Source organism: Amphiura filiformis, chromosome 12 (genome assembly GCF_039555335.1).
Source record: "Amphiura filiformis chromosome 12, Afil_fr2py, whole genome shotgun sequence".
NCBI classification, from domain to species: domain Eukaryota; kingdom Metazoa; phylum Echinodermata; class Ophiuroidea; order Amphilepidida; family Amphiuridae; genus Amphiura; species Amphiura filiformis.
In genome coordinates, this window is record NC_092639.1 from 4382673 (window position 1) to 4407767 (window position 25095).

The window sequence follows — 25095 nt, forward strand, 5'->3', positions numbered from 1 at the left end:
GATCACCATATCCTGTTGAATAGACTCAAATCAGATTTCAATATCGATGGCACAGTCCATTCCTGGTATAGGTCATATTTTAATCAACGTAACGCCAGAGTGGTAATTAACAACGACATGTCTAGTGAGCATACGCTCACTTACTCATTACCCCAGGGTTCCATCATTGAGCCTCAGTGTTTCATCATGTATACCGTTCCCGTAGGTGAAATCATTCGTCGTTACCACATACGCTTTCATTGTTATGCTGACGATATACAGCTTTATGCTGCCTTTGAACCCAAAGTCAGTGGTGACCGTGAGCGTGTGCTCAATAACATGTCTGCTTGTATTTCTGATATTAACTCTTGGATGGTTAATAACAAGCTGCAGCTCAATCAGGACAAAACGGAATTTTTCATCATTGCTACCAATAGAGCTCTCAATAAGCTTCCCGTCATTGAGCTGAGCTTGGGTAACCACTCAATCAAACCATCTGCCAATGTTAAGAACTTTGGTGTTGTTTTTGATGGAGCTCTTAATATGTCTTCCCATATTAGCAATCTTTGTAAAACTCTCAACTTTCACATCCGTAACTTATGGCGGATACGACGCTTTTCTCAGTCAGGATGCGTGTCATCATGCCGTCAGAGCACTTGTCTTGTCTCGCATAGACTATGCCAACTCCCTCATGTATGGTGCCCGTGAAATGGACCTAAAACGGCTGCAGCGTCTCCAAAATAAGGCAGCCAGGCTGATCTTCGCATGTGGATTTAGACAGGTGCTCTGCCGATTTGTTGAATACCCTCCATTGGCTCCCGTGAAAGAAAGAATTAATTTCAAAATCATGTTGCACATATACAACTGCATATCAGGTACTGCTCCGGCATATCTACAAGATCTTGTCACGTTTTATAATCATCCAGATTCATCTAGAAGCAGTCGCAGGCTTCGCTCATCATCTGACTGGAGCTCTCATGATCGAGAAACTATTATTTTTGCTATAGTATAAATTATTACCTGTTTCGAACATCGTCAATCCCATCAAAATCACATGTGACAGTACAGCATGCAGCTTCCACGAGGGGGTCTACGGGGATATTTAGTAGTGAATCGTATGAACCAGGGGTATGAACAGAGAATTGAGCCTGGGATCAAAACAACGAATTGCCATTTGCCAAAAATAACAACAATACCAGAAGAAGTGTTTCTAACATTAAATTGATGACAATAAATTTCACCCAGCTTAATTTCTTAAACATTCACCAAGTTGCGTTTTTTAACAAATTGATGTATATTAATACCTGCTTCCTTAAAACCTGTAGAGGATTTATACTAGTGTAAGTAAGTATTTAATATAAAAATTATAAAATAAATATAGGAACATGACAGCATAATTGATGCTACGGGCTGTCTATACAAGGCCAAAGTTCATCGACCGAGATTGAAGAATTTTGCAGTGACTGCGATTGTTTGGGTAAACTTTTTGCTCTTTCTGTATGCCATAAGCATGATAAATACTTTTGTATTCTGGTGAGGAGGCCAATAATATGTTTTTGTTGACATAATTTTAACTGAGAACTGAAATACCTAATTTTGTAGGTAGAAAATAAAATTATAATAGGTACTCTCTCTGTACGCAACGCATCAACGGTACTGTATATCTGATAATCTGTAATCATGTGCATGTGTATGATTGATTATACATGTATTGTACTATACATTCAGCAGTACAGTGTGTGTATTGCTGACTGTAGACTGAGCTGTGTAGGCCTATTTATTCATGTACTTTACTTTTTAGTCTCAGATTTTAAGTTCATGGGGGGGGGGGGGCACTTATATTAGAAATTTCAATTGAATGAACACATCTTTGTGATGCTTGTTACTATGTTATGTCATGATCAATCCAAATGTACAATTACTAAACAGAGCGAGTGAAGTATTTTAAACTTTTATTGCCAGTTAACTAACTAGAATGGACTAGGTCTAGGATTTATTTTAGTCATTTAAATAGATATGTTTCATTTGAGGATAAAAATTTTTTTTATTCCAAAAATTGTGTTTTTCTGGGTAAAAACAGTATACCCGGTACTATTACTATTGGAGTAAAATCCACCCAAATGTTTGATGACATCTCTGATGGATATGTACTATTCTACAGTAGGTAATATTGTAGAGACTGACCGATCAGATTGGTAGCTTCCGAATCGGGCCGATTATTAGCTTATCGGTAGTGATCTGCATCGGCCGATTTTTCCTTTATCCGCCGATGTAATGCACCGATCACCCAATATCATGAAAGTAATTGTTGAAGCTTAACAAGTATTCATTTATTGGTATATTTCTTTGAATTAGACTAGTTAAATCAAGCGAAATTTAGCAAAAGAACAAGCTTTGTAGGCGATAAACATATAATCATACCGTGATTCAGGCACGCAGGTGAGATAATCAGGTACCGGTAATAAAGTACCCCGGTAATTAAAACATTATTTAAAAACATGAAATATAGGTCCGATTTTCAAGTGAAATCAATTTCTCCCCTAATTCCCTTTTGGTCGTAAGGGCAAGGGTTTTGGGTTATAGGTTAAAGGCTAGGGTAGGCTTGTATACATGTAGTAAGGTTTGGGGGTGGGTTAGACTTTTTTTCTTTTACGTTTAAACGGTTAGCGATTTTTCTAAACGGATAGTGCATTTAACGGGCGGTTACACGTGAAACGTTTAAACGTGAGACACCCTTACCCGTCACACCCTGTTACCTAGGGAACAAGACATCCTGGATGGTGCACTGCAAACCATTCTTAATTTGATTTTTTTTTTTGATTTTTGGTCCGGTGTCTGGGACCCCTGATTTTGAAAAAATGTTACATCTGAACAAACTTTTTTGGGATTAGCAAGCTGCTACAAAACAATTAACAGTCCTATTGTCTTAAATTTGGGCTTATTTGAAAGCATTTATTCCTCTAACTTAGTTTCAAACATGCATTTCTACATATGGCCATGTTAACTTTTTTGTAGGCATCAGGCTATTGTGCTGTTTATATGTTAAAGTGAAACTAACATATGAGTAAGATTTAATCTTTTCCTACTGGAGAAGTCCTTTTCAGAGCGCTGAGCTTTCGGAGCTCTAGCGAGTGCCATCTTCAGAGACAGCTTTGCTCTGAAGATGGTACTCGTTAGAGTTCCGAAAGCTCAGCCCTCTGAAAAGGACTTCTCTAGGGAAAGATTAAATCTAACTCATGTTTACCGACCTAGAGTACTTGTAATTTCAAATCTAAACTAACATATGTAAAAATTGGCGAAATTATTAGATTTTTCTTGATGTAACGCTATGGGATCCCACTATAAGGTGCATGGCCTTTTACAGGATGCACAATTTGAGACCATTTTTATGAAAATCTGAGCAATTTTAGGTTTTGACCCCTGTGGTGCCCCAAAAGTTGATTCTTTTTATAACTCAAGAACCTAAACCAATGAAACACCAAGGATCCCCCCATCTCATGACACATGGCCAAATGTTAACTTTTTTGTAAGCATCAAAGAAGAACTTGATTCAATATTCAGTTTATTTTTAGTCTTTTCATGTGTTCACTACTTACATGTACATCTATTTTTTTTCTATTTTTACAGATTATCAAAGACAAAGATTTAGTGTACGCTGCATGTATTTAGAACAATGGGCATCCTCAATTTTTGTGAGCATTGTGGTGTTCGGAAGGTAAGAGACGTCAGAAAAGAATTGGAGAAACTTCTACAAACCAAAGTTATTTCATCTGATCAATGTGGCATTTGTTTGAAATTGTTAGCTACTGATAGTCTTTCTGTAGCTAAGGATATAAGCCTTGAGAAATCTGTTGATAGTACTGAACATGCTGATGATGATAAATATGCTAACAACGAACAACAACAGTTGAATTGTAGTGACATTTCTGATAAAAGTTTTAAAAGTGTAGAGAGACGGACAAGGTTATCCACCGGTACAATCAAACTTGAACCAATCCAAGGACTAGATTCTGAAGATGAGAATGATAGTGTTGATATACCATTTGATTCAATCATAGAGAATACTAGCACAGATGAAACAAAGCATGTTAAGTCTTCAAAAAAAAGAAAAAAGACTTCATCAGGAGTGAAAAAGGATAAAGTTCAAAAAACGTGTAAGTCACCTGGGAAAAAGAGTGTTCGCAAATCCAGTGTGGAGCCTGAACTTACTGACCATCAGCTTATGCTAAGGAGAGCCTTACATCCCAAGTTACTTCCTGTGATTGATATGGATGGGCCGCCAACAAAGGCAATAGTTTGCAAGGAATGTAAAATGGCATTCATACGAGTGCAAGATTTTATCAGTCACATTCAGTGTCACACAGGAGAAGAACTTTCAATTCCAAAGCCATATGTGTGCCCAAAATGTTCCTGTTTTCTGTTAAATCTTTCACGCTTACAGAGGCACATGGCAAGACATACACTTGAGAAATCATATATTTGTCAGTGGGATAATTGCAACGCTAAATTTGGTTGTCAACTATATCTTGATAAACACATCCGACACATTCATAAAGGACAAAAAAAAAGGTACGAACACACCAAGAAATATCAGTGTTCAATGTGTGACCATAAAGCAGTATCCAAAGGCGACCTGTTATTTCATCAAAACACGCATACCAATGCAAGGCCATTTAAGTGTAGTGTTTGTGACCGACGTTCAATGATCCGCCAGCAAACGTAATCATGAGCGTAATAAGCACAACAAAGAAAAGCGTTACATATGTGAACTTTGTGGGTTCTCATCATACTTTAAACAGGATTTCATCAAACATCAAATGATCCACAGTGGAGACAAACCATTTGCATGCGATCAGTGCGAGTATAGATGCAATCGTCGTGATAATCTGAAGAAACATCTTAGAATACACTCCGGGGGAGAGAAAGCTTACAAATGCCCCAGCTGTGATCTGAAGTTCCATTCCCTTAAGACTTGTAAAACCCATGAGAAATCCCACTTGTCAAAAATAAATCAAGCACAACAACTTGAAATGGGGACTACACATCAAAATGATGTAGCAGACCAAAGTCAGAAGTGTTCTGTAAGTCGAGGCGAAAGCAAACCAAGCACAAGTGGGGTTTCACAAACTACTGACAGAAATACACCTGCTCACAGAGATGATCATACTAGTGCTCATCCAAGATTGCCAATTGCTAATCAAATCCAGTCTGGTCTAACGCAAAATCAGACTCAATCTGAAGATTGGGTATTTGTCAACTTTCTCCAACATCTCCCTCAAACATAAGTTTGCTCTCTTTATATTTTTCCCCAAATTTAGATTTATGTAGTTTTTGCAATTTTGACCTAGTTATATAAAATACCATGATATTATTATTAATCTTTACAATTCTCTCATTTTGCCTTGTATTGTTTACTGTGTCTGTATATTGGTTTAAGATTTTATAATGGTTTTATTTTTACTTGGCAAATTTGCCAATTTTTGAAAAAAACACCCCATCTCTAAACCAGTTTTCTGAAAAGCGACTGCTTCTTGAAGTTTTACCAAAAAGTATGAAGATTCATCTCATCTCTGAGTCTGCCGCATATCCCCATTCCCACCTTTGCACTAAGTACTACATGTAAAATGAATGTACTGTATGTTGGATCTATGTATTCACCATTTCACAATTTTTATGTGTAAAAGTTGGATGTAAACTAGCCTTTCAACAAGGCCCTGGTTTGTATTAACTTAACTTCTGTGCAATTGATAGATTTTCACATATGATATTTTTAGTCGTAAAATTAAATTGAATTTTACATAAAAGTTTTGTGTTTTTATGATGGTACCGCCTTAGTCCACCTACAATCCTTTTTTTTTTTTTTTTTTTTGCTCTTCACTTTTTCAAACCATGCAAAAAAAATTTTGGGTCAACAAATCACAACTTCCGTCAGCAAAATATATTTCCGTCGGTACATTTACAAGTTGTGCTCCTGCGGTTCCAAAATCCTGGCTACGCCACTGAACACTTTATGACCATTTTACAAATGAACAAACATCAGTATAATTTTGAGTTCAACGGAATACGTTCATCATGATTATTAATAAAGCTTGAGAGAACACAATTGAATAGGCCCTACTTAATATAATTTATGCGAAAAAAATGTGGAATGTGCATACCTCGTCGTTCATGTTATCCCGGACTGTAAACCCAAAACAAAAATTTTTGGACCCCCCCATTAATGACTGAATTTTTTTGGATCCCCCTAAGGGACCGTTCACAAACACTTGTTGGGGGGGCCTGATGCAAAAAAATTCATCGCGAAAATTTGCCCCCCCCCCCCCTTTCGAGATCTCAAAAATGTCAGGGCCCCCCCTTTTATGGGTCAACCCCATAGAAAAGCAAACTCAATTTTCCCAGGAAAATTTTTGGTCATTTTTTAAGGGTCACGTCGGGTTACAGAAATCTTTCATGAAAATTATTACTAATTTATTATTTTAGCCTTTGGCTTTAACCCGATTTCACACCAATAACTCACCAACCTTTTGAACGTCTGTGACACCTCTACCTCCACCCTCCCCCAACGCGCCTCCACTTTTCCCCCTCGATCACATAGTGTTACGCACCCCTTTTTGTGGAAATGTACGATTCCACAGAGCCATGACCTCGTACAGACAGCCCGTCGGTCATTTAGTGGTCATTGGGATTTGCAAATTCTGCACTTTTGGATTGCAATATTCATGATGGGATTCATCATTCATGCATAGTTGTGAAGACTAAACAGACAAATTGATTGGTAAAACGTCAAGATACATATATTCCAAAGATGTTATAAACGAGGTAAGTGTTAACGTGTCATCCAAAAATGCGATCCCCAACCTTTGCTCACCTATATAGTATGCCAGGCTAGACTGCGGAACTCAGTCTTCCATGATAGTCGTCATTTATCATTTGGTCGTTATATGACTATCAGGGAGAGACTGAGTGGTTATGTAATGTACACGGAGGTGCATCCTTAACGTGTTGGTTACCGGTTTTTAATTAATCTTCGTTAGCAATTACGCACACTTACTATTGTACTAAAATTGTCTCTAGTCGTATATGAGGTGATTACGGTTTCTTCTTGTTGATTCCATATTGAAATCAGATGATTATTTATTACACATTTTAGGCATGAAATCGGTGAGCACGCCGAATTTTTCACTCGCAGTCGTCCATGTTTATCGCGCAATGCAATATGGGAAGGAGGGGGAGGTCACAACAGGTCAGAATTAGCATATTCATGATATTACTAATTCCACTCGGCTATAGGGGAGGTAATTGACTTGATTGACAAATTACCCAGACGGCGTAGGGCGATCCCCGGGCGATCCCATCACCTCATTCATTTCTAAGTTGTAGCATACCTATTAAGAAGTGGTAGGGTCCACAGAGACCCGGATTGAAGAAGGTCATCACATGACCATCAGTGTTGAATTATTTGGCAGCTTCGCCGAACACTGCGATCACGGCAAAAATATGAAACTACAAATTCGTGTTTGAACAGAAAGGATTCCGCAGATAATGGTAAATTTAGGATCATTGTAGACTATGAAGTCATTAGATAGTCGATCTTTATGTTTTGGTGTGTTACATGTTGTTACAAAATAGGAATTTCATTAACAAAACTCACAAGCAATCTCAACAACTTCCACATGGAGTAATTCGTGTTGTTTATCAGGGTCATAGGTCATACGACACATATTTTGTGTCTTTCCGCCCCTCGGAAAATGGCTTCTATAGTTAGTGACTAATGCCAGGCATGATTAGACTCGATGAGTCTCATGGACGCCGTTCCTATGTCCATCAGACTCGTATTTCCCATTTTGGATGTCAATGGGAAATACACACTTAACGATTTGCGCCAAGTTAGAAACTTGAAAAAAAATCTTTAAAATTTTATCAATGTATATAAAAGTGGTACCAACCTTATTGTGCTTGCTAATTTAAGACTCGGTTGAAACAAAATTAAGGATCGAATGCATTTTAGTGTCCAAAAGGCAAAATTATCGTCAAAGTTCTGCGAAATCGGCACCCTTGCGAAGGGTTCAGAATTCGAATCGAACGAAAATATCCGATCTTTGCGATCAAAAACACAAAATTACAACTTTAAACATACTATTGGCAAAAGACATTATTACCAAACAATACAGAATAGAAAATTTGACATCATTTTCTCAAAATATTGAAAAAATTTGCTCACTAGACATCGAAAAAGTACGCAATCCAATTCCCGTTCAAACGCGTGGGAAACTGAAAGTGCGATAATCGTGACTAGGCATGATGGACATAGGAACGGCGTCCATGAGACTCAGCGAGTCTAGCCAGGCACTGGGCAAACACATTTGCTAGTCAGCCAAATTCGCCGACAATGTCAATGCATTTTTACATAGAAATTTAAAACAACTGGCCGAAGAAAGAAACCTACATAAATATGTTTTCTATACTTCACTTGACCCAAATATATGATTTTTTATGGTGATAAGGCCAAGTAAAAAATAAAACATGTTTCACGTCCGCATTTTCGAAAAAAAAAGGAGGAAGAGGGGCTTTTATTTTCTATTTTTATCGCAAAATTGGTGTAAATACCCATACTTAGAGCTGTTTTAGCGTATACAATAATGCCTCGAAAAAAAGGAGGAGGCCCTTTTTTATTTGTTGTTCTGAGAGTTACACCCCCTTAATGATCACAAAACCTTCCTAAAGTGTTTCTTGTATTAAGTCTATAGAATGCATCCCAACTTCCTAGACATATTTTTTGAAAAGTTATAACTGAATTTCAAAAATAAAAATATATTTGAGGAAACCTCAAAAAAGGAAGCGGGAGGGGACGTGAAACATGTTTATTTTTTTATTTGGCCTAAGTCACTCGCACATGGAATTTTAGAGGGATTTTGATAGCAGTTCCATTAAAAAAAATCTGCTATCATCATGAGACTAAGATCTAGAAATACCCCCGAAATGCCATTTTGGGGAATTTTGCCAGCTGAATTTTTTTGACATTGTTTGATGAAAGTCAATCTTTGTCGACAATGTAACTTTGCTACGGAAAGTGCTATGAAAAAAAGGTTTTCAGTTTTGGCTTTGTTTACTCCAGGGCTTTAATTTGATATATAAAATGATGCAGTTTGATGGCAAATTTGAATTCACCTAGCATACCTACCTATACCTTGCTTTTGCCATTTTTGGACAAATTTGTAGTGAGTCTCCGTGTAGAAGAATGCCCGGTACAAACCTAGTTCCAGTAACTGTAGGTATCCTAGATGAATTCAAATTTGCCATCAAAATGCATCATTTTATATATCAAATTAAAGCCCTTGAGTAAACAAAGCCAAAACTGAAAGCCTTTTTTTCATTTTCCTAAATTTCTTGTCAAAGATTGACTTTCATCAAAAGATCATTAAAAATTCCCAAAAACAGCATTTCGGGGGTGTTTCATTTGTCTCATATGATAGCAATTTTTTAATGGAACTTATCAAAATCCTCTAAAATTCCAGTTTGTCTTATCAATAAAAAAATCATATATTTGGGTCAAGTGAAGTATAGAAAACAATTTATGTAGGTTTCCTTCTTCGGCCAGTTGTTTTAAATTTCTATGTAAATATGCATTAACTGTAACTCGTCATACCTAGGTCAGTAGATGTCATTATGTTTATGATAAAGTAGGTAACCCAGGCAAACCTTAGTTAACGCATAAATTTGCTAGTCAGCCAAATTCGCCGACAATGTCAATGCATATTTACATAGAAATTTAAAACAACTGGCTGAATAAGGAAACATACATGTATAAATATGTTTTCTATACTTCACTTGACCCAAATATATGATTTTTTATGGTGATAAGTCACTCGCACATGGAATTTTAGAGGGATTTGGATAGCAGTTCCATTAAAAAAGCTGCTATCATAATGAGACTAAGATCTAGAAACACCCCGAAATGCCGCTTTTGGGGAATTTTGCTAGCTGAATCTTTTTGATGAAAGTCAATCTTTGACAAGATGTAACTTTGCTACGGAAAGTGCTATGAAAAAAAGGTTTTCAGTTTTGGCTTTGTTTAATCAAGGGCTTTAATTTGATATATAAAATGATGCAGTTTGATGGCAAATTTGAATTCACCTAGGATACCTAGATAAAGACTGAAGTCTTGCTGGCAGGACTAGGTACAAACCTAGAAATTGCCACATTGCTTCAGTCCTGTTAATGAATATTTCTTCCGTACTCCAATGGATCCAACTGGGTTCCCTCCAACGTGGGCGTTACGATGATAGTCTCCTACACAACGAGAATGTGTCGGCCTGACGCTCGTCGATCCTAACAAACCTGTGCTGTGATCAGTCTGGCGGCTGACCTGAGACTAATTTTAAACACATGTGATGACGTATCAGCCAATCGTAAGCCTTGTTTATGTCCGTTTAGCTGCACTGCTCATGCGTCATGCCGATCAGCGGCAAGCGACATGAAAGTATGAAACCAGCATTAGAGTCGCCATTTTGACATGTTCGTTCTGCTTGTGAGAAAATTACCTTTTGTTGACGTTTATCAAACAAAATATTCGATTTTACAGGTCAGAATTTACTAGTCTAGGATAGCTCGAGATACTCTAGCTAAAATACAGGTTTACATTTACTATCTTACATTATCTTGCTGTATTTCAGCTAGAGCTCCAAACGACAAGCTTCCGGGTTTTTTGGAGAACAATACTGTTACGTAAGACGAAGAAGAAACCCGCCTCGAGCCCGCCCTACTCATTATTTCATTGTACTTATTGCAATTTGCCTCCACACATTACGTACAATCAACACAAAGCTTTTGTGAGGATTAGTGAGTGGATAAGAAATTGACAGTGGAGGATACGAAGGACACGCCGAGTGTTAATTGTCAATCATGAATTGCCGCAACGTATTAATATTTTACTGCATGGCATTCCGCAAACACCAAGACAAATTATGCCGTATTTTTCCAAAGATCATCTCATATGAAGTAAGCTGAATGCGATCTGTACTTTTGTAACATTCCGATCACTTTTGATCACCTATTATCGGCGAATTTGCTTGAAAACATGTGAGTTCATGTTGTGTAAACATAATTAGCATAGACACAAATGAAATTACGATGCAATACAATGCAATTTGAATGCGCAGCAGATCTATAGAAATAACGTTGCCCGGTTTTATGCAGAATTAGACCCTGTCTGGTCTAGGATATCAATTTTTTAAATTTTGGTTACATGTTGTTTTGAGGAATAACACAAGCAGTTTTTACTACAACAAAGTTAATTTTGACCCATTAATATTTGAGCCACGGCCGCGCTCAAGAATCTAAAGAGTGTAGGGGGTAGTAGGGACAACATCAAATTTTTATAATGTGTGAGATTTTACTCATTTGAAAGCTTTATGCATGAGATTTAACTACCGTACTGACGCAAGTAAGTTTTTGGGTGAACATTTTTCAAAATTGGGGGGTGGGACTATATACTCGAATTTCAAAGTAATTTTTTTTTTTTAATTTTTTTTAATTTTTTTGGTTTTGTAGTGTCCCTGGACCAGGCGCGTACGCAGGGGGGGTGCGGTCGCACCCACCAAATTGGCAAAAGTGTACAAAAAGTCCCAAAATTATAATTTATGCAGCGTAGCGAAATAAAAAAGAATGACGTTTTTACGCTTTTTGGTCAAAAAGGTCCAAATTTTGGGAAGAAAGTCCACTTTTCACAAAATGGCCCCCCCTTGGAAAAAAGTCCACTTTTTCAAAATCAGCACCCCCCAAAAAAAAAATCCTGCGTGCACGGGCCTGCCCTGGACCTACACCTAAATGCTAGGATCATTCATGGTTGACCTAAAAAAATGAATTTTGCACGGTGTTTTGTGTTTTTAATATGAAAATTGATACTTTGTTTTCATGACATACTCTATTAATGATATCAAAATGCATTGAATTTGAATACAAATTATCAATTTTCATATTAAAAATACAAAACATCTTGAAATTATTTTTTTTTAGGTCAACCAATTCAGTGATCGATTTTCGCATATTTTTTTGTGTAGCAAAAAATGCTACTCACTTTCAGATTTGAGTAGCAATTCCAAAATTGTGAGTAGCATTTTGCAATGCTAATCCAGGTAAATCAAACACTGTAAACTACCCTGAATGTTCCATTTTCAGTTCAGGTCAGTGGCCAGTGATCAATTTTCGTATATTTTTTTGTGTAGCAAAAAATGCTACTCGCTTTCAGATTTGAGTAGCAATTACACAAACTTTTGAGTAGCATTTTGCGAATGCTGGACGGTTCGCACCCTTTCAATTTCGGACCTGCACTTTCGCCCCTTTCTATTTCGCACCCGTGCACTTTCGCCCCTTTTTATACCGCTGGGTATTGTGCTGCTGTTGATTGATGCACGATCGATTACTTGAACTCCGGCGGTGCGGCGTGAGTACCGGTATATTTATAGTGCTGGGGCCGTCGGGCATGCACTTATTAAGTCATGATAAACCCGGGAAGGACGGAAAGAAAGGATATTTTATAACAAAATAGAGGAACGATATTTTTTTTCTCAGTATATATTACAGGCCAGATATTTTAGCAGCAGGCTTACCCAAAATAATGAAATAATTAGAATTCAATGATAAAAATAGTAATAATAATAAATAGTAATAATAATAATAAATTTATATTTAATTATTAATTATAATATGTATAAAAACAGTGAAAATGTGTTCCAACTGACGACCAAAGGATGGATCCAAAAGGATACAAGTGTCAACAAGCAATGGATAAAATTAAAAACAATGAAAGTATGACACAACATCCAATGGGGGAGTAACACAAAACATATAAACAAAGTTAATTTAATAATATAATATGATGATAATAATAATAATAATATGATAATAATAATAATAATAACAATGTTAATAATATAAACAAAGTTTATTTAATAATATAATATTTATAATGATAATAATATGATAATAATAATAATAAGAAGAATAACAATGATATGAGGATTAATGCAGATTATTTTTATCATATTCATTTATTATAAATTTGTGTCTCTTAGTGAAATATTGTATTAGTCTATGTACATTTTTTTGCATTATAATTATCTTTTAACAAACTTTTATATTTTATATTTTAGTAATGTTTTAATATCCACACGGACATGTGGAAGATCAATATTGTATTGAACATGTTTTACCGTGTATAAATAAAGTTATTATTATTATTATTATTATTATTATTATTATTATTATCCCTCACTTTTCTCAAAAAAATTGAGATTTTTATACCACTGGAAACCTCTGGCTACATAATGTTTATGTCCAAAAAATAATTCTTGCAGATTTAATTCGTCTAGCAAAAATATCGTCAATTTTGAATTACGTTCTGGTGTACCAGAACGAAATTACAACAGTGGCCTATGGAGCAGTGTAATACACATAGTCATGCATAACTCGCATAATGCAAAATCGGAATCAACTGAAATTTTGGGAATAAGATTTTTTCAAGCATATCTACCATGTCTACTAAAAAATGTCATAAAAAGATGATACTAGGATCACGAAATACTCCTTTAAGATAGATGTCATTTATGCGTCGGACCCCTATAGCCTGATCATGAAAAAAAAAAAGAAAGAAAGGAAATAAAGAAAGAAAAAAAAAAAAAAAACGAAATCCAAAGAAATTAAGATGAACTGAACAAATCTAATTGATAGAAATAAATTGATTGTTTAAAACTGTTTATTATGTGCAGCAACATCCAAAAAACAAAACAGGGTTCAAAAGACGCTTTCTTGATTAAAAAAAAAAAGAAGAAAAAAGGCACTATAAAAGGAAAAAAAAAAAGAAAAAGAAAGAAAGAAATTCATCTCCATTACACGATCTTTATTATCTAAGAATAGATGCTATATTACATTATTGACATCTTCGAGTTCAAACATCCCGCCTTAAAATTGTCGGCATATTTAGCAGATTAAGATATAAGATGTGCCGTGGTGTTAATAAAGCATCGTCATAATGAGTCCGTGATTGACAGGCCATTAAACAAAATGAATCATGAACACATAAATGTCAATCATTTACAATGCAGAATTGGATAGCATTTTTTCCACAAATTTGTTTATTTACTTTATGTTATTTATTAAAACCATATTTATACAGGTCTACCTTTCAGATAAATCTGCTATTACAGGGGCTCTGTGTCATAAAAACAATATACATAACAATTTGTAGAATTATACATAAGCCCTATATATGTAAGAATTTTTTAAAAACATAAAAATGCATAAACATCAAAAAATCATACATCAAATATATTAAAATTCATTAAAAGTATTAACATTTCTTTGTTTTATACAATTTACGTAACACTTGTAGAAATATATATTAAATTAATTAAGAACACAGACAAAATACATCATTCATTAAAAGACATAAAAGTTAAAACATTTGGTTCATTATTTACATTTCTCATTAAAACGAACAGAAAACTTTCCTGATTAATAATATTTTACGATCGTACGTCAAGAGGCATATGGCACTTTTGCGTGTCTGTTTACGGTACCCTACCATTGATTGGACCCACACCATACCCGGCGCTTTCGCGTAAGTCATTCATTACATAATGGGTTGAAGGAGTCACATTTTATACAATCACGCGGCCGCGTGGCCCGGAGACTTGTCAAGCAATCGATCCGGTACGGGTGTGTTCTGGGACGAATATATGCGTGCTACTGCCTAGTCACCGTAGGCTACCATTGCATTGATTGAACCCATGTCACGCCCGGCGCTTTCGCGTACTAGTGGCAGCTAATACTCGCGGTGAAGAAAGGTGGTGAAAGTCGGCACAGCATTATCGCAAAGCTGCTGCAGGCATTTGTTTTGCTTGTGCGCATTTGTCTTTGAGAAATTTGCTAATTTGTTTTTCCATTAGTGTCATGTCAAAGAAGATCAATTCGGCAACATAAAGATGGGATAAAATTATAAATTATAAGCCATCATATTTTTGGCCATATCAATATTAGGCCCTATAAATTTTATACTTTATAGGCCATAAATAATTGAATACTAAATTATATAGCCTATTATAAAGTACTAATAAGGTAACATAATTCTAATAACAATAATATAATAATAATTAATATAATAATAATAATAATAATAATAATAATAATAATATAATAAAAATAATTAATAGGCTTAAAATAAAATAAAATAGAAATGAAATAAAATAAAATAGGCCTAAGTAAAACAAAATAACAAATCAAAAACATAATGAATACCAATCTTTAGTCGAAGCACATTTAATATATCGTAATAATATAGGCCTATTAAATTCAATCGAACCGGAGAGTCCATCAACATACTATTTGCTTTTGTACACGCTGGATCCAGTACCGGTACTGCAAACACAGACAATCAACACTCAAAAGTCAACCAATACTATACACATACAACACCCCACTGTACCGCCGGGAGTTGAAGCGATCGATCGTGCATCATCAATCAACAGCAGCACATTACCCGCGGTTTAAAAAGGGGCGAAAGTGCACGGGTGCGAAATTGAAAGGGGGCGAAAGTGCACGGGTCCGAAATTGAAAGGGTGCGAACCGTCCTGTTTCCGCATTTTGCTACGCTAATCCAGGTAAATCGAACACTGTCAACCATATAATGTTTGAGATTTTGGATTTTACTCATTTGAAAGCTTTATGCGTGAGATTTACGACCTAGACGTGATACTGAGATTATAACCAAAGGGTTGGGGATCGCATTTTTAACTATCACTAAATGTTTCGGAATTGAGATTGGCTAAAAAGTAGACCATTTCAGGGACTGTAATTGGTATAGATGTCACATTTTGAACAGTGAGCGATAAGTGACCAACTTGGCTTTCAGCACAAGTATTGGGCCTTGCTCAGTGTGCATTGTTAGTATGGTACACAATTTTAAGAACAAACACTTGCTATCAGGGTTGTTTGATTTAAATCATGTCCATATAGTATTGTGGCCATATAGAGGTTGTGCATATGACGTATCATACCGTAAATATGGCGGACTGCTCAAATGCATTAAAAAAAAGCATGATTGCAATCTACCGCAACAGTTTGTCTCGCAAACATGTATATACATACATTGTACAAGTAACAAATGCCCTACGATCAAATAGGTTGTTGACAACATTTGATTGAATGAACTGCACTGCGCCATCCATGATTACGGTGAAGCAGGGGTAGCGCTAGAACTAAACATAAACACTCCAGTGTCGGCAGGGACCCCCGAACTTGCAGAAAATAAAAAAGTAGGGGGTCTGGAGTAGAGTTTGGCGAGTCAGAGTTGCACAAATGCAGCATAAATAGTATGTCTGCAATAGCGATAAATTGACAAACTGGGGGTCAGCAGGGACCCTGAACTTGCAGAAAAATTAAAAACAGGGGGTCCGAACTCTATTTTGGTGGGTCCAGGACCCCAAAAAGCAACCTAGCGCTACCCCTGAGGTGAAGGACACCGGTTGAAATCCTTTGTTTGAAGCCAATCAATAATTTCACGCACAACCTTTATATACATACATGTATAAAAAATTCAAAGAACAGACCTTCCAGAATAGGTAGTCGTCAGGGCGGCGCCACAGGGGGGGGCAATTGCCCCCTATGATTTTCAAAAAGAGGCAAAATTCCATGGTGTCAACACAGCCAAAGTCTATTCAGAGTCGGTCTGTCTATCGGAGATAGTCAGAAAGTGCTCAACTGCAAAACAGGAGCGTATTAACAACATTTTACATATATATACCAGCAATCATGCTGCAACTTACAACATAAGTTGAATATTCTCACAGCTTAAGTTTGTTCGGTTTATATAAGGCGGAAAAAATAAGACTCGTAACACCGTGTATATAGAATGGCATGCACGCAGTTGGGCGCAATGCTTACGCTAGTTGTGTGTTGCGTAATGCGTGACTGGCGCACGCTTATGTGAATTTACGCTAGCGTGAGTTGGGACTTGATTGATGCTCGCGGTAACAAAAGCCGAATAATTATCGCCTTATACATGTATAAGCCGAACAAACTTTAGTACCCCGGGTAGCGTTCTCATCATATGACATCATCAGTCGGGACTATCCTGATTGTAGACAATATGTTTTCTAATAGTAATAATACATGTATTTTGTTTTCTATATTTACAGGTGATCAAAGCCCGGGATTAAAAAGACAAAAGATTTTGTGTATGCTGCATGTATTTAGAACAATATGGGCATCCTTAATTTTTGTGAGCATTGTGGTGATCGGAAGGTAAGAGATGTCAAAGAAGAATTAGAGAAACTTCTTCAAACCAAAGTTATTTCATCTCATCAATGTGGTTTATGTTTGAAACTGTTAGCTCCTGATAGACCTTCTGTAGCTAAGGATATAAGCCTGGAGAAATCTATTGTTTCAAACAAAGATACAACTGTTGATAATAATGAACATGCTCATAATGATGAAGATAAGAACAAACAACAACAGTTGGATGCTGGTGATGTTTCAACAAAAGAACGACAGTTAGATTGTAGTGATGTTTCAACAAAAGACAAGCAACAGTTGGATTGTAGTGATGTTTCTAATAAAAGTTTTAAAAGTGTAGAGAGACGGACAAGGTTATCCACCGGTACAATCAAACTTGAACCAATCCAGGGACTAGATTCTGAAGATGAGAATGATAGTGTTGATATACCTTTTGACTCAGTCAGAGAGAATTCTAGCGCAGATGAAACCAAGCGTTATAACTTAGGTGTTAAGTCATCAAAAAAAAGAAAAAAGACTTCATCAGGAGTGAAAAAGGAGAAAGTTCAAAAAACGTGTAAGTCACCTGGGAAAAAGAGTGTTGGCAAATCGAATGTGAAACCTGAACTCAGTGACCATCAGCTTATGCTAAGGAGAGCCTTACATCCCAAGTTACTTCCTATGATCGATATGGATGGGCCGCCAACAAAGGCAATAGTTTGCAAGGAATGTAAAATGGCATTCATCCGAGTGCAAGATTTTATCAGTCACATTCGGTGTCACACAGGAGAAGAACTTTCAATTCCAAAGCCATATGTGTGCCCAAAATGTTCCTGTTTTCTGCTAAATCTTTCACGGTTAGATAGACACATGGCAACACATGACACACTTGAGAAAACTTATATTTGTCAATGGGACAATTGCGGTGCTAAATTTGGTTGTCAGCTATATCTTGATAAACACATCCGACGACATAAAGGAGACAATAAAAGGTACGACACCAGGAAATATCAGTGTTCAATGTGTAACCATAAAAGGAAATCCAAAGCTGCCTTGTTAATGCATGAAAACACGCATACCAATGCAAGGCCGTTTAAGTGTAGTGTTTGTGATGACCGTTTTAATAATCCGACAAGCAAACGTAATCATGAACGTAATAAGCACAACAAAGAAAAGCGTTACACGTGTGAACTTTGTGGATTCTCATCATTCTTTAAACAGGATTTCATGAAACATCAAATGATCCACAGTGGAGATAAACCATTTCCATGTGATCAGTGCGAGTATAGATGCAATCGTCGTGACAATCTAAGAAAACATCTTAAAATACACTCTGGGGAGAGAAAAGCTTACAAATGCTCCAGCTGTGATCTGACGTTCCAATCTCATAAGACCTGTAGAACCCATGAGAAATCACACCTGTCACAAATAAATCAAGCACAACAACTTGAAATGGGATCTACACATCAAAATGATGTAGCAGACGTAAGTCAGAAGTGTTCTGTAAGTCAAGGCGAAAGCAAACCAAGCACAAGTGAGGTTTCACAAACTACTGACAGAAATACACCTGCTCACAGAGATGATCATACTCAGTGGCGTAGATTTCTTTTTGACATTGGGGGGGATGGGGTTGAAAAATTTTGTGAAATATAGTGAATCCGGCACCTTTTGGCGACAGAATAAGTTTATGGTACAAATGTGCGCGAAGCAGGGAAAAAAAATTGCCATTTTGAAGGTAGACTGATGAAATATGCAAACCAAGCACAAGTGGGGTTTCACAAACTACTCCTGCTCACAGAGATGATCATACTAGTTCTTATCCAAGTTTCCCAGTAATTGTTAATCAAATCCAGCCTGGTTTAACACAAAATCAGACTCAGTCTGAAGATTGGGTAAGAGCTGTCAACTTTCTCCAACATCTGCCTCAAACATAAGTTTTGCTCTCTTTATATTTTCCCAAAATTCAAAATTCCAGAGTTTATGTAATTTTGACTTCTTTCAGTTTTAAAAACCATAATACCTGTACGAGTTGAATAATGAGCATACATACACTGAGTAAGCAATTTAATTAAGGTACCAGTAACCAGTTATGTTCATCCCTGTAGTATCCTAAACAAAAACAAATATGTCAAAATTAAAACAAGCAGCTAATACATGTACCTGTATCTGATTTAAGACCTTATTTGTTGAAATTGGTTTAGAATTAAAGAAACGGTGATCTGATCATAAACCTAATGAAGAAATATGAGCAAGGTTTTTTAAGTCAAGTCAACACATACATAAATGACAGCCAGTGAAAAAATTCACTGACTATCCAGGATTTGAACCTGGGACCTTCGGATCACCGGACCGGTGCTCTACCAACTGAGCTAATAAGTCAGATGGAGAAGAGCAGTGATGTTATTATCTATAGGCCTTCAGTTCAATACCTGCCCTCTATCATCTTCTCATCCAAGAAGCTTTAAGAAAGAGGTTTGGAAATCATTCCGAATTATATTCGAGACGGAGAAATAAAGTTTAATCTATGTGGTAAATTAAATATGAGCAAGGTTTTTTAAGTCAAGTCAACACATACATAAATGACAGCCAGTGAAAAAATTCACTGACTATCCAGGATTTGAACCTGGGACCTTCGGATCACCGGACCGATGCTCTACCAACTGAGCTAATAAGTCAGATGGAGAAGAGCAGTGATGTTATTATCTATAGGCCTTCAGTTCAATACCCGCCTCTATCATCTTCTCATCCAAGAAGCTTTAAGAAAGAGGTTTGGAAATCATTCCGAATTATATTCGAGACGGAGAAATAAAGTTTAATCTATGTGGTAAATTAAATATGAGCAAGGTTTTTTAAGTCAAGTCAACACATACATAAATGACAGCCAGTGAAAAATTCACTGACTATCCAGGATTTGAACCTGGGACCTTAGATCACCGGACCATGCTCTACCAACTGAGCTAATAAGTCAGATGGAAGAGCAGTGATGTTATTATCTATAGGCCTTCCAGTTCAATATCTATAGGCCTTCAGTTCAATTTTTTTCCTCTGTCATTTAGATGATATGTGTTGACTTGACTTAAAAAACCTTGCTCATATTTAATTTACCACATAGATTAAACTTTATTTCTCCGTCTAATGAAGAAACAAAATCCAAAGTTGCATTTTTGTGTTCTACATTGTATTCAATGAAAGTACGTACATGCGCTAGTAGTTTAACATGCTAAACACTGGAAGTACTAGTCCTCTTGTTTGAGAATGCTTAGATGTACAAATCATTAGGGCATGTAATGGAGCAAATAGCAACTTTTGAATTTGCATCTTCCTTGCGTTTTTTTTTTATGGTCTTAAATTCGAGCTATAAAAGGATGCAGCTATTGGTGCTGGTTCCATGACTTTTAGGATATTCACAAAAAGCTAAACTTTTTTGGCTGGGGGTATTTGACTTTGGATTGGGTACTGATTTTTGGCTGTGATTCAAATAATCCCCCAGAAATCTCATTTGACAAAAAAAAAAAACACCAAAAGATTTTTCGATTATTTCACTTCAAAATTATGGCAAATTTGCCAATTTTGGAGAACATTTTAACCTACTATTTTAGGTACAAATCTTGTAATTTCTACAAGCCTTTTTTCTTTCCTTTATATAATGTACATGTATTATAAAATTACACATTCATGTACATTATAATGTCTTTTGCTTAATTTAGTATTATTTATATTTCAATCATATGTAAATGGTGTCACTGTTACAACATCAGGCTATGCATCCATTGCTTCTGTTGGTTATAAGGTTTTTAAAGATTTTGAAGGAAAAATACTGCATCTCTCTTTCCTTGTCAAGTGATGTTTTAAATAGTTTTTGCAAATTATATGTATGTAAAATATTTTGTCAACATAAATGTTTTGTAGCAAGTTTTCCAATTAATGTTTTTGAATGTTATAAAACATTCTTATACTGGGTGTCCAAAAAAAAAGACGCCCCTCATTGCGCCCTCTTTTTCTCCTATTTATGTAATGAAACCTTGAGTCGTTAGCTTTATTAAACCAAAACAATTATATCAATCGGCTCACAACTTTTGAAGATATGCTCTTTCAAAGAAATGTACCCGTTTTTCACTCTGTCCACAGATAAGGTTTGGCTACTTCAAAGATTGAAAAGGAGTACACATACCATGCATGAATATCAAAAATTCCTCAATGATAACTTTATAAAATAACTTTATTTATGGAATGGGTTTTTCCGGTGGGTTTATGGGCAATAGATTTTGTTAATAGTAGTTAGGGGAAAAAGTTCACTTTGGTGACCACTCTCTGGCTAGTAAGGTTTGACGATCGAAAAATTTAGCTTTGAACAAGAGGACCTTAAATCGTGTACAAAGACACTTTTTTGGATAAGTCGACCACAAGGATTTCAACTTTGACATTACGAACTCATATTTACCCAGAAATCCAAGATGGTGGCCGCCGACGCCATAAATGTGATTTTTGAATGAGAGCAGAAGCATAAGTGTGTCATTTCCGCCTTATCTGGGGTTCATGTCCCTTATATGGGGTTTAAACTACCTTATCTTGGGTTTACATCCCTTATCAAGGGATAAGGCGCCTTACCTGTGGTTTAGACGGCCTTATCCTGGGTTTAGGTACCTTACTTGTGGCTAAGATGCCTTAACCTTAGCATATCGCAGTCTAAACCCAGATAAGGCATATAAACCCCAGATAATGCGCCGTAACCCCAGATAAGCGACGTAGACCCCAGATAAAGCAGTCTAAACCCCAAATAAGGCGCCTTAATCCTAAATAAGGAACATAAACCCCAGAAAAGGCATCTAAACCCCACATAAGGTGCCTTAACTCTAAAGGGCATATCTTCAAAAATTGTGAGCCGATTGAAATAATTGTTTTGGTTTATTAAAGCTAACAATTTTTTTTTGGGGGGGGGGGACACCCTGTACCTTTTAATATTATCCAAACATTTATTTATATATAATTATCCGTTTCTGAGCTTTTACGAATGTTTTCAAAAACGTTTCGTGTGTGCTGGAATATTACCCCCAAAACTGTATAGTTTTAAATATAACCTATGTTTTCAACCATGTAATTTGATCTTGCATTTTGTTGACTAACTGTTAATTCTGATATTAACAAATTATGTAAAATAAAATTGCAATATGATAATTGAAGTGTACCACGTATCATTATTATTGTTTAATATATAATATTATGCCAATACTTGGTAAATGAGTATACAGGCAGCAAAACAATTAAGGTACCCGTTACGTTTACCCCTGTCCAGCAGCCAATAGCTGCATCTTGACCTTATTTTGTTGAAATCACTCAAGAAATAAAAGCACGCTGATCCAAAATCCCAATGAAGACTTTTTTTTTATTTTGGTAAAATCAGACGTTTTTTGGCCAAAAAAGTTTAAAATTATGTTTGCAAAAAACTCTTCAGATTTTGATGAAATAATAGGGTAATTGTAGCCTTAAAAATCTTTTAGGGCATATTATGACGATATCAACATAGGCTTAGGAACCGGGGGGATCAGCCCCCTCAATAAGGTGGATCCGGTGGCTGGACTACTTTTCAGCCCCCCCCCCCAATAATCCTAGGTGAAGTTAAAAAATAGTGATAAAATGTTGGTTTGTGACTTATATTTTGATAAATTTACTGACTCGGAGGGGCACCCCCAGGGTGGCTCACCAAAAAGATTTCAATTTTCAGCCCCCTCAATGTTGAAAATCTTTCTAAGCCAATGGTCAAGTAGGCCTACCGAGAGACGGTCCTATGTACTGCATGCATGCAATAAACTGGCAAAAGTATATGTTTAACAAATTCGTATTGGCACCTGAACAGACTACGTTAAAATTTTTCCCGGGGGAGGGGCGGGGGAAGCTAATTGAATTACAAACATTGTTTTGCCGTAAAAAATGGCTGATTTAAGTTTTTGACCAATTCTCAAATATGGGGGGGGGGGGGGCAGCGTAAGACATTTTTTATACGTAGCATTGTCTTTGGAAGTGACGGTACCTATATGTGCATTTTTTAAGTCGCTGATATACCAAATGATCCCTTTTATAAAAGTCATACCCGTTCTGCGGCGGCTACCCAATGATCACCCCACTTTTTTTTAGGTGCAGCTACCCAATGACCCCCTTTTTTCTAAAAATGTATTGTCAAAGTGCCACAAAATAATGCAAAAAGTTTCAAATTCTCTTAATTCGGAAATTTGGAACAAGAAGTAGAATTTTGCTCATTTTTTTCCAAAATATCAACCCAATGACCCCCTTAAAAAAAAAAAATATACCAATGACCCTCTTTATCATATTGTTTGTACGACACCCCCCCCCCCTTTTTTATTTTATTTTTTAAACAACGTTTTGTATAGTCTACTGTAGTAGACCAGTTTAATTTATCATTCCCTAAATTAATCTATCTGACCTGACCATGGGAAAACTCATCATTCCTGTCCTGATTCAACAGCTCAGATATCCATGAGAAAACTAGTCTACTGTATTTCGAATATAAAATGAACTATGCACTCTATAGTGGGTATGATGTTACCTCATTAAAATGCAGTCTTGGCTGTTTATGCACATATCCTGTGGTTTTTACAAATTAAGCCGTTTGAATAGCCGTCCACCGCGTATTTATTTGCACAAGGTCCATGTATAGACCACTTGACATCACTGTTTATCAACAAAGGCGAGGGACTCGTCTATCGATTTGCTTGAACGAGCCGCTACACTGTTCAATGGCTTTCTTGAACTATATGAAATGTGGCGGGCGATTTAAAATGCACGTGCCCTTAGCAAACTACGATGCGTACGCACACTGCAGGGTAAAGAACAATGGAAATTGCCATAATTCGCGCGCATACTGCCGGGCAATGACGTCACATGCCAAGTGGTCTATACGCTTGACATCGCGCACGTATACGCGATGGTTAAGCTGTCAAAGGAAATCTGAATGACACAGATAGAGCTACCCCACGTGGGTTGGGTTCAGTGAACACAGTGGGCTGGGCTAATGCATAAACATGTATGCTTGCCTATCTGTTATTGGTTAAGATTTACCACCCACGTTGATTTTTACTTCATTAACATTCGTCTCAGATTCGGGATGAAAGAGGTTGAGTCTATGTGTTAAGATATGGTGGGTCACACAGGTCATATCCAACTACCGCAGTCCTTTTTTCTCTGGGCAGGGCAGTCACTGGAGATGTGATGTGTTTCGTCATAGATTTTAAATGGTTTCATGCATGGAAGCGTATGAATTGTTTATCAAAAAAAAAAAAAAAAGGAATGCAGCGCAGTCTGGGCAGGGCAGTCACTGGAGATGTGATGTGTTTCGTCATAGATTTTAAATGGTTTCATGCATGGAAGCGTATGAATTGTTTATCAAAAAAAAAAAAAAGGAATGCAGCGCAGTCTGGGCAGGGCAGTCACTGGAGATGTGATGTGTTTCGTCATAGATTTTAAATGGTTTCATGCATGGAAGCGTATGAATTGTTTATCAAAAAAAAAAAAAAAGGAATGCAGCGCAGTCTACGTTTTGTACCGTGGCTAACTTCGCGACGCCGGTAGACACATACCCGTCACTTCTAAAGTTGGGTCCCCCACCCACCCCGGGATCAGGACCTATGGATTTTGTTTTACCTGAAAACGGCTGATTTGACAGTTTTAACCAATTATCTCATTTCGGGACCAATGTTTAGGGTTTTTCGTTACCGAATAGGGTGCAACTTGCTAGACTTATTAGTCCAGTCCTCGTTTACGGAGTTTAGGGTTGGGGTAGGGCAGTCTTGTAATAAGACTAGTAGAGTTGCACCCTATTCGGCAATCGCTCCG

The 25095-nt window shown here is 36.6% G+C and overlaps 2 protein-coding genes and 1 non-coding gene across 3 annotated transcripts; 2 read left to right on the forward strand and 1 right to left on the reverse strand.

Annotated features, from left to right (window-relative positions):
* Positions 1 to 1407: 1407 nt before the first annotated feature.
* Positions 1408 to 4702, forward strand: LOC140165488 (uncharacterized). The gene is made up of 2 exons (XM_072188779.1): positions 1408 to 1512; positions 3607 to 4702. Exon 2 carries the CDS (start codon positions 3653 to 3655, stop codon positions 4700 to 4702), a length of 1050 nt encoding a protein of 349 aa, XP_072044880.1. The 5' UTR covers positions 1408 to 1512; positions 3607 to 3652.
* A 1926-nt stretch (positions 4703 to 6628) lies between these two features.
* LOC140165489 (uncharacterized) lies at positions 6629 to 19181 on the forward strand. The gene is made up of 3 exons (XM_072188780.1): positions 6629 to 6798; positions 17172 to 18732; positions 19101 to 19181. Exons 2-3 carry the CDS (start codon positions 17236 to 17238, stop codon positions 19179 to 19181), a joined length of 1578 nt encoding a protein of 525 aa, XP_072044881.1. The 5' UTR covers positions 6629 to 6798; positions 17172 to 17235.
* A 668-nt stretch (positions 19182 to 19849) lies between these two features.
* Positions 19850 to 19923, reverse strand: Trnat-ggu (transfer RNA threonine (anticodon GGU)). The gene has a single exon. It is a non-coding gene; the product is annotated as a tRNA-Thr (tRNA).
* Between the last annotated feature and the right edge of the window lie 5172 nt (positions 19924 to 25095).